This window comes from Rattus norvegicus, chromosome 8 (genome assembly GCF_036323735.1).
Source record: "Rattus norvegicus strain BN/NHsdMcwi chromosome 8, GRCr8, whole genome shotgun sequence".
Lineage (NCBI taxonomy): Eukaryota > Metazoa > Chordata > Mammalia > Rodentia > Muridae > Rattus > Rattus norvegicus.
In genome coordinates this window covers 130,508,134-130,521,343 of record NC_086026.1, presented here as the reverse complement: position 1 = coordinate 130,521,343, position 13,210 = coordinate 130,508,134, and the positions used below count along the sequence as shown (strand labels likewise).

Genomic DNA, 13,210 nt, shown 5'->3' with positions numbered 1-13,210 from the left:
ATGTCTATAACACCCACATTTGACCTCAGTGCTTGGCGGTGCGCTCTCCCTGCTCATACACAACAGTGAAGCCACGGACATGCTCTCATTAAAGTCAGGAGTGAGATATGCACATGGCTGAGCCTTCTTTAATCTCAGAAGATGACACCCAGCCAAAGTCCTAAACAGCCTAAATAAGGAGAAATTGAAACATAAAACTATTAAGAGGCATAAAAATATTTATCTAGAGGACTTAAAGAGAGAACCCACGGAGGTCCGGGGAACCAAACCAGTTCCTGGCACTCACGAGGCAGCTGACAACCATTGTAACTCCAGTTCCAGAGGCCTCAGTGACATCTCCTGTCTTTCCCAGGCGCTGTGTGTGTGTGGTGCACAAATGTATGTGCAGACAAAGCACTTGTGTACACAAAAGAGATGTTTAAGGGGGTACATGCACTACCAAGCACAATACTGGAACTTGGATTAGAACAGTGTCCAGTTTTGAAGCAGGGACATAAGACACCCTGTGAGTGGAGCCCAGCGCAGTTCACAGATGGGCCTCTGTGTGCTCCATTTTTATCTGGTGAGGGTACACTTTCAAACGGAAACAGAATAGACTCTTGAATGGAATCTGGGGCCATGGAACTTAAGTGGTCTCCCAACACAGACCTCTCTCAAATGGAATTCATTCAAATGAGCCCTGAAGTAAAAGAAGTAAACAAGTGACATTTCAGTGATCTGAAGGAGCAGGGCCTCTCTAAGGCAGGAGCCCTGAGAGATCGCGGGCTAAAATGAACAGATTGGACCACACAGAATAACAGTTTCCTGTTGCACAAAAGACAAACGGGTCAAGTCACAAATGGCGGACTGAGAGGAATCACAGACAAGCCTAATGGCGGAGTGCAGATTCGAAGCTCTCTAGTGCACAACCAAGCAAGGGACAAACACAGAACAGTCGGCCCAGACACACAATGGCTAGCATGGGAAGGAAGGTGATGGCTATGGTAATAAAGGGGATTCCGGTTTTATAATAGGCTTCTCCCTGCTGGAGGGATGGCTCAATGGTTTAGGGCATCAGTTGCTCTTGGAAGGGTCTACAAAGACTTCAGTCCTCAGCGCCTGTATGGAGTGACACACAACCCCCTGTAACTCCAGTTCCAAGGAATCTGATGTCCTCTTCCAACCTCCATAGGCACCTGCGCACAGTTGGTACATACTCACAGAAATAAACATAAATAAAAATAAAATTAGTGTCCGGAGAGATGGCTCAGCGGTTAAAAGCACTGCCTGTTCTTCCAGAGGATCTGGGTTCAATTCTTAGCACCCACATGGCAGCTCACAACTGTCTGTGACTCAAGTCCCTGGGGTTTGACACCCTCCTCTGGCTTCTGTAGACACCAGGCACATATGTGGTGCATGTATGTGTGTGTGTGTGTGTGTGTGTGTGTGTGTGTGTGTGTTGCACAAAACACCCATGCACATAAAAATAAGTTTTGAAATTAAAAAATGAATCTTAAAAACTAGATTTCTCTGTTGGTATGTAGTTCCATTGGCAGAGCTCTTGCCTAGCATGCACGGCATCCCAGGTTCAGGCATATACCTACATGTCTCTGCACACATGCACACAGCACTGCATGTACATGTGCAGGGGACAGTTCACAGAACATCCTTGGACATATATATTGGTACATGGGAGTAAACTGCCAGAGGTGAAAATGTAGTCGCAAGGCCCTCCATCATCCTCGGCCTGTGAACAGTCCCATGGTGTTGTAGGCTCTTCCGGCTCTGACTTTTCCCATCTGTCATCGGGATGACCAACTGTTTTCAAGGAAACGCTGTCGTTGAGAGGGACGCTCACCAGCTGAGGTTTACAAGGTGTGAAATCCTCCAGGAAGGTGTGCTCGGTCCCGCCAGCCATGGGCTCACAGGTCCTTGTCCCTGAACAGTGTGAGGTTGTGCTTCTGGATGTGTCTCAGCAGGACCTGTCCTCGACTCTCCAGTGTGTCAAGGATGTGCTTTACACCTCCAGCCCCACCCTGGCTCTCCCAGAACACCTGGTCCATCTGCAGTGACTTGAACAGCAGGTTTGGAAGACACCCTGATGCGAGAACCTTCACAGCAGACTCGGGAAACCTGGATCCAAAGCCCCAGAACCCGTGCAAGAAAGGAAAGGCATGAATTAGCTCAGAGTCTTCACAAAGTGTGAATCCAGAACTTGCCCAGCTGGGGAACCCAGCACAGTCAGCCAGGGCAGTCCAGGTCTGTACCTACAGCTCCTTATCAGAGAATCCTTGACCTGCTGTGCCCTGAAAGCAGAGGGTTCCCTCAGATGGGTCCCATCCTACAGTGAAGCCTGGAGAGCCAACTCAACTACTCTGGGCTCAGCCAGGCACACTTGGGGCCTCCAAGGGGCTGAGAAGCCTGAGCTGCCTCCTAGGAGTGAGGAAGGAAGGATGGATCCTTACCTAGCTCTTTTACCCAGACCCAGGATGAGCTAGCCTTCACACTCGGAAGCAGGGCAGCTGGTATTCTGCAGGAACTGGAAGTCCTCTGATGTGAAGGACAGGCCCGCTGACTGCAGCCCCTCTCTGCTGTCTGCAGCCCTCTGCAGCCTCAGTTCTAGCTTTGGTCTGACACGACTTTAGCCATCTCAGGAGATGTAGTTAAAGGTTCCCCCCATCTACAGCAGGGCCATCAAGCCTCATCCCCCCAACCTCTACCCAACACCCCAGATCCTCACCCATCTATGCCTTCCAGTAACCGAAAGTTAAGCTTGTCCTCTGGATGCTGAAGGTTGCCGGCATTGTCTATGTACACCAAGCGAGATGGATCACTGCTCCGGACCTCAGAGGAAGAATATGGACAGGGACGGCTATTAGGTAAGGGCAGGGTGTGACAGTACCACTCAATCATTTTGAAGGGACACCATGAGCATCCTCAGCTGCCTGTGCTGTAACTGCCCCACCCCCACCCCACTTATCCACATGGTCCCATGGCTAAGGGCTTACTGTACACTGTACTGTGTACCATCTCTATGGATCCTCCCAGCAGCCTTAGGAGCATAAAACTGTTATGAGGACCTGAAAACTCAGAACCCTCATAACAAACCCATGTGACATTGTGTGTGCCTGCAACCCCTGTCTGAGGAAGAGAGAAGAGAGGTCCCTGAGGTTAAATGCCAGTCTAGCTGAATCGGTAAGCTCTGAGTTCAGTGAGAGACCCAGTCTCCAAAAGTAAGGTGATGAGAACTGCTGCCTCCACATGCATGCACTCACCTGAAGGCACACATGAAGGTGCATACACTCGTGCACACACATGTATGCATGCACACATGTACACATGTACATACACATGCCTGCACGCACACTCATACATGTGCATGCATGCACAGTGCACACACATGCTTGTGCACACATGTATGCACACACATTCATACATGTGCATGCACGCACAGTGCACACACATGCTTGTGCACATGCCTTTAAGGTTTGGTGTGTTCGGAAATAAGAACCCATCTCTTCTGGCCCACACCCCCAAGCACATAGTGTTCCTACATTCTCCATGCTACTTTCTATGAACTTTGACCTTCACGACCCAATCATGCCCTCTCTCCGCCTCTTCTCCCTTCCACTCAGAGCCCAGTTATCAAACTCCACCTCTAAAAGACCTCAAAGTTCCCCGAAGTGTCTTGAGGCACAGTGAAAACAGGGCTTCACACACACCCACTCCGCCCCAGCCACATATCAAATATCCCTTTTTTCTTTTATATATCTGGTTTCCTAGAAGTGTTATTTAAGCCAAGGTTTGCTGCCAAAGGGGGAGGGGAGGAGAGGATTGGGAACCCCTGTGTCTAGGCATCAAGCACATCCTCTGCAGGAGAGCAGTGTACCCAGGGCTCACTAACAAGGGACTGTGCGTGCACTGGAGACATACCAGGATGTGGACCAGACGCAGCTCCTCTGGGTTCTGACATTTCTCTCGGAGCCCCTCCTCCACGCAGGGGTCTGAGGGCTCTGGCTCAAAGCCACAGCAGTAGCGATCCAGGCGGTCATGGACCTGCAGAGAAAGCTAGGATGGTACCTGTCTTCTCCAGACACAATATCAAGGCCATTTGGCTTGCTGGGCTCCGCTCCAGCCCAGGGACACTCTAGAACAGTCTTTAGGGGCTGCCTGTGCCAGCCAGCTCTGTACTGGCCTCCAGTGAAAGGCAGGCATCTACTCGAATTCTTTAAGAATTCTTAATTAGCAGCGTTTAAGCCTGATGCTCCGTCAGATGGCCTTGGGGTCCCGGGATCCCTCTATCTGCCCCTCTCTGCATTTTACCAGGACTCATCTCTTAAGTTGGCCTGGTAGGAAGGGTAGGCGACCTTGGCCCATGAAGGCCACCAGAGCCAGGACTCCAGGACCCAACAAGGACCCCGGGTTGTGTCTGGCTGAGTTGATGGACAGCAGGTTGGTGCTGCAGAGCTACTGATGTGTGAACGAATATCACCTCGATGTCCAGCACTGCCATCACTGCCACCTCTACCTTGTTCCCTCCTCACGGCGGACCTACAAGATAGGAACTGCATCACCCTGAGCTCAGACACATGTCATATAAGAGAACGCACACCACTGGGTTTGAAGTTGAAGTTGTTGAAGCCTAGGTGCGGTCCCCCATTTGTGGACACTGGGGACTGCGTGTGGAAAAGGGAAGGAGGATGAATCAGGTCTATAGTCCCGGCTGGCTGAGCAGCAGCAGATGACAGGTGTGAACCATGCAGTCACCACCCAGGCTTGGTACAGTCACCACCCAGGCTTGGTGCAGCCTCCACGGTCACAGGGTGATGGGCCTTGATTCTTTGGAATCCTTTCCAGAAGCCTTAACTAACAAGACTAAGGCCAGAGCAAATGATCCATGATGGGCATGATGAGCAAAGCAAGAGATCCATGATGAGCATGATGGGGATCCCATGATCCCTGTGAGGAACTTACCCTAGTCTTCCTGGAAGCAGGGCATATCTCAGAGAGGGCGTGGGCTATTTGGACTTGCACACTGATCAGATGCACCCAGACTTCTTGCATGGGAGCCCCCTTCCCACTGAATCATGTCTGCTAGCCTTGCCAGCAGGTTTCTTAGACTGTCAGTCACAAGTGCAGATGGACCCAGATCCCCCACCCAACTCCACCCCGACCATACACTCTCCCTCCTGTCCTGATTCCTCAGACCCTGCAGCTTCATCCTTTCTCCGAAGTTCTTCCCTCCCTTCCTGAGTCAAGCAGAGCCTTGTTCGTCAGAGTCCAACGCTCGGTGCTGTGCCCCTTTCTCCCTTCCAGGTCCAGGCCGCTTAGGCGCTCAGGCTTAATAGATATACCCGATGTCCAGCCCGTGAGCCTGGGTTCACCTGCAAGGTCCCTGTCATCCCATCCCCAAGTTCAGAGGAGCCTTGTGGCCGACTGGAAGTAATACAGAACTACTGCTCCTTTCACGGAGAGGCACCGTCCAACCAATGAGCTGTCAGGGATGGTATGCAGACACCTCGTCCTGGGGGCTGATGTGCTGCAGAGGTCTTTGTAGTCTCCCACAGACGCTCACTAAGGTTTGGTCTCGTTTGTGGGTGCTGGAGCCTCCTCATGGTCACAGTTGGGCTTTTCTTCCTGTTCTGCCTCTCTTCCTCACTATGCAGCAGACTTCCTGGGACTGACCACCTCACAAATAGACTGCTGGCACAAATCCTACCGTTTCGAGGGAAACCCCAGTTGGAGGGAGGCCCCTCAGCGTCACTGCTGGCTGTACAACGCTCTTCTAGGTCCAGTCTCATTGCACCTCGAAACGCTCTGACCTCCATGCATCTCACCCCAGAATAAACAAGTCGATTTCAAAAATGTTTAAGTGGGGTGGCAGTACTGCATGTGTTCACGCTGAGAATCACGTAGACACAGGGTGTATTTAGAGCAGGGTAAATGCTTTGAGCATATGGTTGCAAGAGTTCCAAGGACAGACCGACCAGAGGCCGCCCTCCAGAAGCACGAGCTTTCCCCAGCTCCCTCAGTGCAGTAGGCCCAAGGCCCAGAGTCCACTGTGGTGTAAGGACTTTGGGGGCATGACTACATGCAGGCCTAGCATTTGCAGAGCAATGGTGTATGTGATATTAGGGTGATGTTGTTGTTGAGGTGGTGGTGGGAGAGGGACCCTCAATTGAGAAAATGCCTCTATTAGACTGTCCTGTAGGCAAGTCTATGGGAGAATTTTCTTGATTAACATTTGATGTGAGATGGCCCTGCCCACCGTGGGTGGTTCCACCCCCAGGTGGAGGTCCTGGGTTGTCTAAGGAACCAGGCTGAGGAAGCCACGGAGACCAAGCTACATTCCTCCATGCTCTGCTTCAGTTTCAACTTCTAGGTTCCCACTTTGAGTTGCCCCGTGACTTTCCTTCCCAAGATGCTTCAGTCACGGTGTTTATCGCAGCAATAGAAAGCAAACTAGGACAGGCTAGCAGAAACCATGCCTGCTGCATTGCTAGGAGCGGTTTATCAAGGCTGGAACACGGCGACTGCTCTGGCCCGTGTTCTGCCCTCCCTCCACACACGGTCAGAGCCAGCAGAGGCCTCTGCTCCTGCCAAGCCCGCCCTGACCACGTCTCGGGCTGCTCCATCCAGATTTCCCGTTATGCAGCATTTATTTGCCAGCCAGCGTAACACAGACAACACTGGCCTCCTAAAATGTCCGCCCACCTAGGTGCCTGGCAGAAAGAGCGTGCCCGCTGAGGTGCCAGGCTGATTACTCTGTCACTCTGTCTGCTTTGTTTTCCCCTCAGCTCCATCAGCAGCTCAGATTCCTTCAGGACTTCACCCTTCCTCCACTCTTCGAAAAAAATGAGAAGTTACTCAAAGAAACAATGATTCCACGCCGCTCCAGCGCACTGAGCCAGCCCGGCTGTGCTGCAGACTGTAATTCAATCTGGAGCCTTCAGTGGCAAAGGCCTTGCAAAGCCCAGACTGGGTAGGTGCCACGTGGACGCTTTACCCAGCACAGTGCTCTGGGTCCCTCAAGGCGGCTGAGAGGGACACTCATTCCAATTATGAAGTGAGCCATGGAGGGAGACGGGCTACTGTGCTGAAGGCCACATTGCTACAAATGGTGATCCCTGGATTTCAAGCCAGGAAGCCTGGCTGTGACCATGAAGACAGGCAAGGCAGTGTGGCAGGCATATATTCTCTGGCATTCAGAGCTGTAAATTCTTGGACAAGAACACAAATGACTGAAGTAAAACAAATAAGTAATTTAAACAGTCTGACCCCCAAACCCAGAATGCATTCAACACAAGATGAGACTTAGTGAGGTATTCTGGACACAAGAATGAATGAAGCATGAAGAATGACCACAAGAATCCCCAAGGAGGCCTGAGAACCACAGGGTCCCTCTAGAGGACTGAGGTCACAGGGTCCCCAAGAAGGCCTGAGGTCACAGAATCCCCAAGGAGGCCTGAGGTCACAGGGTCCCCAAGGAGGCCTGAGGTCACAGAATCCCCAAGGAGGCCTGAGGTCACAGGGTCCCCAAGGAGGCCTGAGGTCACAGGGTCCCTCTAGAGGCCTGAGGTCACAGGGTCCCTCTAGAGGACTGAGGTCATAGGATCCCCAAGAAGGCCTGAGGTCACAGGGTCCCCAAGGAGGCCTGAGGTCACAGGGTCCTCAAGAAGGCCTGAGGTCACAGGGTCCCCAAGGAGGCCTGAGGTCACAGGGTCCCCAAGGAGGCCTGAGGTCACAGGGTCCCCAAGGAGGCCTGAGGTCACAGGGTCCCCAAGAAGGCCTGAGGTCACAGGGTCACCAGGGAGGCCTGAGGTCACAGAGTCCCCAAGGAGGCCTGAGGTCACAGGGTCCCCAAGGAGGCCTGAGGTCACAGGGTCCTCAAGGAGGCCTGAGGTCACAGGGTCCCCAAGGAGGCCTGAGGTCACAGGGTCCCCAAGAAGGCCTGAGGTCACAGAATCCTCAAGAAGGCCTGAGGTCACAGAATCCTCAAGAAGGCCTGAGGTCACAGGGTCACCAAGGAGGCCTGAGGTCACAGGGTCACCAAGGAGGCCTGAGGTCACAGGGTCACCAAGGAGGCTTGTAGTCACTGGCCCATCATACCTACCACTTGGTTTCAGGGAAGGCCTGGCTCTGTCATGTCCCAAATAGAATATCTAGGTGGGACAAGGCACTGCAATTGGCCAAGGAAGGCCATAGGCCCATCTGACGGAGATGGAAGGCCAGTGGGTGGGGGCAGCACAGGGTGTGGGTGGCCCTATTCCTCTGACTAGACTCATCTGGCTTCTGGGCCAAGCCAGACGGATTCCAGAAGAGATGTCTGGTATTATTGTGGCCCACGCCCTTCAGATGGGACCCGCCTCCATTTCTTTCCTACTTGGCAGCCCAAGTGTCCTAGGGTTTGCTGGGGGTGGGATTCACTCTTTCCTTCATATGAGCATTACCTTTCCCAGAGTACATTCTTCAGGCACACGCGCACATGTGTACACCTATGCACATATGCATGCACACGAACAAAATTTAAAACAAATCAAGCCAACGGATTCCCTAGGCCTGCTGGCACGTGCGCCTGTGTGCGGTGCGGGGAAAGGGAAGACAACGGCTCTCCGGGATCAACCACAGCCAGGAAGGCCTGAGAGGCTGGCTACAGGCCAATGAGTTCAACAGGCACCTAAGGAAAGCAACTCAAAAGCCGGCAACCTCTGGCCTCAGCACGTCCACACCCTGCCCACCTGCCCACGTGGTATGGGTGGAGGATGAAGTTAGTACAGGAAGACCATATAGAAGTCACAGCCCAGGGGCTGGGGATTTAGCTCAGTGGTAGAGCACTTACCTAGGAAGCACAAGGCCCTGGGTTCGGTCCCCAGCTCCGAAAAAAAGAACCAAAAAAAAAAAAAAAAAAAAAAAAGAAGTCACAGCCCCTCCACAGCCAGGGAGCAGCCACTGTGGGCGGATGCTGGAAGGAAAGATCCTGTCTTTGATGGCCACAGGGAGAAGAAATATCCAAGAAGAACTAAATGACAAAAGTGAAGGAAGACCCGGTCTTAGGGCCATTGTCACTGACGAAACACGGGAGGAAAGGCTTTATCTGGCTTACACCTGTAGCTAACACTCCATCCATCACTGAGGGAAGTCAGGGCAGGAACCTGGAGGCAGGAGCTGATGCAGAGGCCATGGAGGGATGCTGCTTTCTTGCTTGCTCAGCCTTCTTTCTCATAGAATCCAGGACCACCACATCCGAGGGCTACCTCCACCCACAGTGACCTGGACCCTCCCCCATCAACCACTAATCAAGAGAAGGGTTGGCAAGTGGGTCTCATGGAGACATTTTCTCAATTGACTTCCTTCCTTTCAGGTATCTCCAGCTTGTGTCAAGTTGACATAAAACTAGCCAGGGCAGACCCACTGAAGAAGACGCAAATGCTTCTCAGAAACATGGGCAGATGGAGCACTAGGACCCTGTCCCTGGCAAGTATGAAACAAGCTTGGTTGGTTGGTCGGTCGGTCGGTTGGTTGGTTGGTTGGTTGGTTGGTTGAGTTGGTTTGGGTTGGTTTGGTTTTGAGTCTGGGTCTCTCCGTGTAGCCAGCTGTCCTGGAACTTACTATGTAGACCAGGCTGGCCCAGAACTCACAGAGATCCCCCTGTCTCTACTTCCTGAGTCCTGGGATTAAAGGTGTATGCCACCACCATGCCCAGTGAGTGGTACATTTTAGGGTTGCCATCAGTTCAAAAAAATTAATTTAATTCCAATGAAGTCCCAGAAGGATTTGGGGATGAAAGAATAGAAGTAACACAGTAATGGTAAAGTCACATGAAAACACTGTCCCAGCAAATTCTGCAAATGAGCAGTGAGAGAGACACACACCCCTTGTAATGAAAGCATGGTGAGTTTGGTAACTGGAGCAGAACACTCTGGAAATAGCACCACATACATGAAGAAGCTGGCTATCTGGGAAAGGCAGCATTTCAAATGGAGGAAATTCGTCTCCAACAAATGGCACTGGGACATTTAGGCTCGAAATACTTCCAGATGGATCCAAGATGCATAAGAAAACAGAAGAGAACTTTTTTAAATAACCAAAGCCAGGGGTGGCCTTTTGAAAAAAAAATCATACAAGTCCCAAAGCAAAGCTTAATCATTTTCACAGAGCAAAGTGAGATTTCTACACAGCAAAATGTGTTCACAAAGTACTGACAGTTGCTACTTGGCGTGTGTGTGTGTGTGTGAGTGTGTGTGTGTGTTGGGGGTTAGTACAAGCACCCTAGCCTACTCACCCTCCCCAGACCAGCCTGGAACCCACCAGTCATCTCCCACCACTCCTGAAAGTTTCACGGTGGGATTGGGTCCCATACTCCTTTGGATGGCTTCCTTCTCTCCTACAGGTAGATCAGTCTTGCTGGGATCCTGGTGTCAGACTCTGCTGCTGAGGACTGAGATGAAAGCATTGGGTCTCAGTGAGGAGGCAGGGTTGGGCAGGCTGTGACAGAGGCAAAAAGACACAATGGGAGCCACTGTGTTGGCCCCGAGAAGAGACAGTGCTCAGACAAGAGTCCTGACAGCTGAGGCCTTCTAGGTCCTAGCTTTGGGGGCCATGAACCTCCTTCAAATGCCAACATAACTCACGGATCACCTGACTTCTACACTATTCAGACAGTGGCATGTGCCTGGGAGGCAGACTGGAGTGTGCAGCTGTCCCCCAGGTGCCACATGGTCATTGAAAGCTCTAGGTAAGAGTAGTTGTGAATACCCACAGGAGTCCCCACAAGGAGGGTCTCTAACAGCCCCCTGAGGCGGGGTAGAGAACACAAGGCTTATGAGCCCCACCCCCCAGATCTATAAGCAGTTAACAGTTGTGGAGGGTGAGGAACTGTCCAACCCCTCCCCCATGTTCCTGTGAACAACCCCAGTAAACTCAGGTTTGGGGGACTTCAGTGGAACTTCCCCCCTCCTCCTCTCTCTGGAGTGAATAGAAATAGACTCCCTAGGAAACCCATTAGAGAAAGCCCTTTCACAGGGAAATACGGGAAGGTGTCAGACCCCAGCACTTTCTTCCTGGCTTCTGGGTCCCCCAGATTGGGAGTGTGAGGGAGGCTGATAGTAGACCATTCTAAGTGAGCTGCATCTGGGGTTTGTGGTCAGCCATGGGTCACAAAGCACCTCTGGTTCCCGTGCAGAAACGCACATTCTGCAGCCTCCCGGGGTTTCTAGTAAGGGGCTGTCAGCCAAACAGCTGCTTTTCTTGACTGCCGTCCAGCACACTAGGGGGAGGTAGGCATGATCCCAGCCCGGTGCTGTGTGATCACACAGGTGACCTATGTGTGCCTTGGCTGCAGAGATGTCTATCCCCACAGCAAAGTTTGGCAGCTGAGGAGGGGTCCCATGCTACAGCCCCAGAGATGAACAGAGGGGCTCTGTGCAGAGCAGAAAGCTATTGTGAGCATCTTGCTGGAGTTGGGCTTTGCAAGGGGCTGCTCCCTGGGCCTCACGGCTTCACAACTCCCCTGAAATGTCCCCTTCTGCCTCCATTCCTGGCCAACTCAATAGTGACTCTGTGAGACGGGAAGAGAACTCTGGAGCCAAGCTGGACGGGGCCTCAGTCCCCTGGCTGTGACCTTAAACTAGGAACCTCAATGGCTCAGTTTTATTTTTCACTAATAATGTGTGTGTGTGTGTGTGTGTGTGTGTGTGTGTGTGTGTGTGCATGTGTGTGTGCGTGTACATATCTATACATGTCCATATAGAAGCCAGAAGCCAACCTCAGATGTGTTCCTCATCCACCTACCCCACCCAACAGTCTCTCTCTGAATAGACCCCAGGGATGTCCCTCCTCCCCAGCACTAGAATTCCAGGCACACAAGGCCACACTTGGTTTATTAAATGCTTACATAGCAAGCACTTTACCAACTGAGCCATCTCCCCAGCCAGCTCAAGGTTAGAATGTGAGTAAACGTGGCATCCCGCCAGTATGGTTGCCATGGAGAGGGGCTGGGTCTGTTCCTGAATAGTGTTGGCTTTGCTACCTACTGTGGTGTCTAGTATACACCCTCACCAGGGGTTGAGTCCATCCACCAATGGTCTAGCAGGTAAGAGCCATTCAGGCTGGGATACCATCTGACATAGGCAGGGCCCAGATAGACATTAGGACAAGAATCCAAGTGTAGGCAGTTAATTCTTTATCTAACCCCAAGATACGTCAGCCCCTCCAGCCCATTGGGCATGCCCTGGTTTCCTTTCCCACTGCTGTCACCCCAACAAAAGCAACTTAGGAGACAGAGGGTTGATTCTGGCTCATGATTCAGGGGACCGTCCATCATAATGAGGAAGTCCCATTCTCATTGTGGGCAGGGGATTCTAGAACGTATGAAATAGAGAGAGTGAACCAGCCATTACAAAGCATGTCTTGCTCTCTGCTTCTTGGTTGTGGGTGTGAATGACCAGATGCTTCAAGCTCCCTGCCTACAGGCGGTGTCACATGGGCAAGCCCAGAACAGCCACACGTGTACGCGGCAAGCCAACTAAACAGACGGTGCCCACAGCCTGTTGTTAGACCCTCGTCTCGCTCTTCAGCCCTGCCTGGGATCCCACCTCACCCCCTCCACTCAGCAACTTTGGGCTTTTCCCTTGCCAGGCAGAGACACGAGCTCAGTCGAGGACAGCAAATGCTCAGTGCCCAGGCTGACAGGCATCGGCCCTCCTCAGTTTCCTTCCATTCTTTCTCACCTTGCCCCCTCCTCTCTCTTCTATCTCTTCTTTTAAATTATGCAGCCCTCTGTCTCCATGTTGGTTCAAAGATCACTTGTTGATCTCCCCAGCATCAGCACGGTAGCTCATGACCATCTGTGGCTACAGTTCCAGGGGATCCAATGTTCTCCCTCTTCTGGCCTCCATGGTCACCAGGCATGCATGTGGTAAACATACATTCACACAGGCAAAACATTCATACACGTGAAATAAAATAAGTACATCAAAAATTGTAAAGAGTGGTGACGATGGGATTTGGGTGAGGGGTCCTGATTTTGTAACTTGAGATTAAAATGGAATTTTAATTTATTGTATGAATGTGTGTTCTTGAGCACATGCATGTGTGCGTGTGTGTGCATGTGTGTGTTCATGTGTACATGCATGTGTACATGTGTATGTGTGTGTGTGTGCATGTTCACATGGGGGTTTCTCGTGTGCCATGAAGGTGGGCATACATGTGTGAATGCACACGTGTGTGGGGG

General features: G+C 51.8%; 1 protein-coding gene across 2 annotated transcripts in view; it reads right to left on the bottom strand.

Annotated features, from left to right (window-relative positions):
- Positions 1-101: 101 nt before the first annotated feature.
- The window catches only part of Gask1a (golgi associated kinase 1A), a 32,964-nt gene continuing 19,855 nt past the window's right edge, over positions 102-13,210 (bottom strand). The window contains exons 3-5 of one of the 2 annotated variants that reach the window (NM_001399327.1): positions 3,913-4,035; positions 2,720-2,823; positions 102-2,112 (exon numbers count right to left, since the gene is read on the bottom strand). In NM_001399327.1, the coding sequence (NP_001386256.1) occupies positions 1,902-2,112; positions 2,720-2,823; positions 3,913-4,035 (438 nt within the window). In that variant the 3' untranslated portion in view covers positions 102-1,901. Of the gene's footprint in view, positions 2,113-2,719; positions 2,824-3,912; positions 4,036-7,709; positions 10,465-13,210 lie in introns of those variants that run through there. The other variant, XM_063265662.1, reaches the window with a different exon arrangement.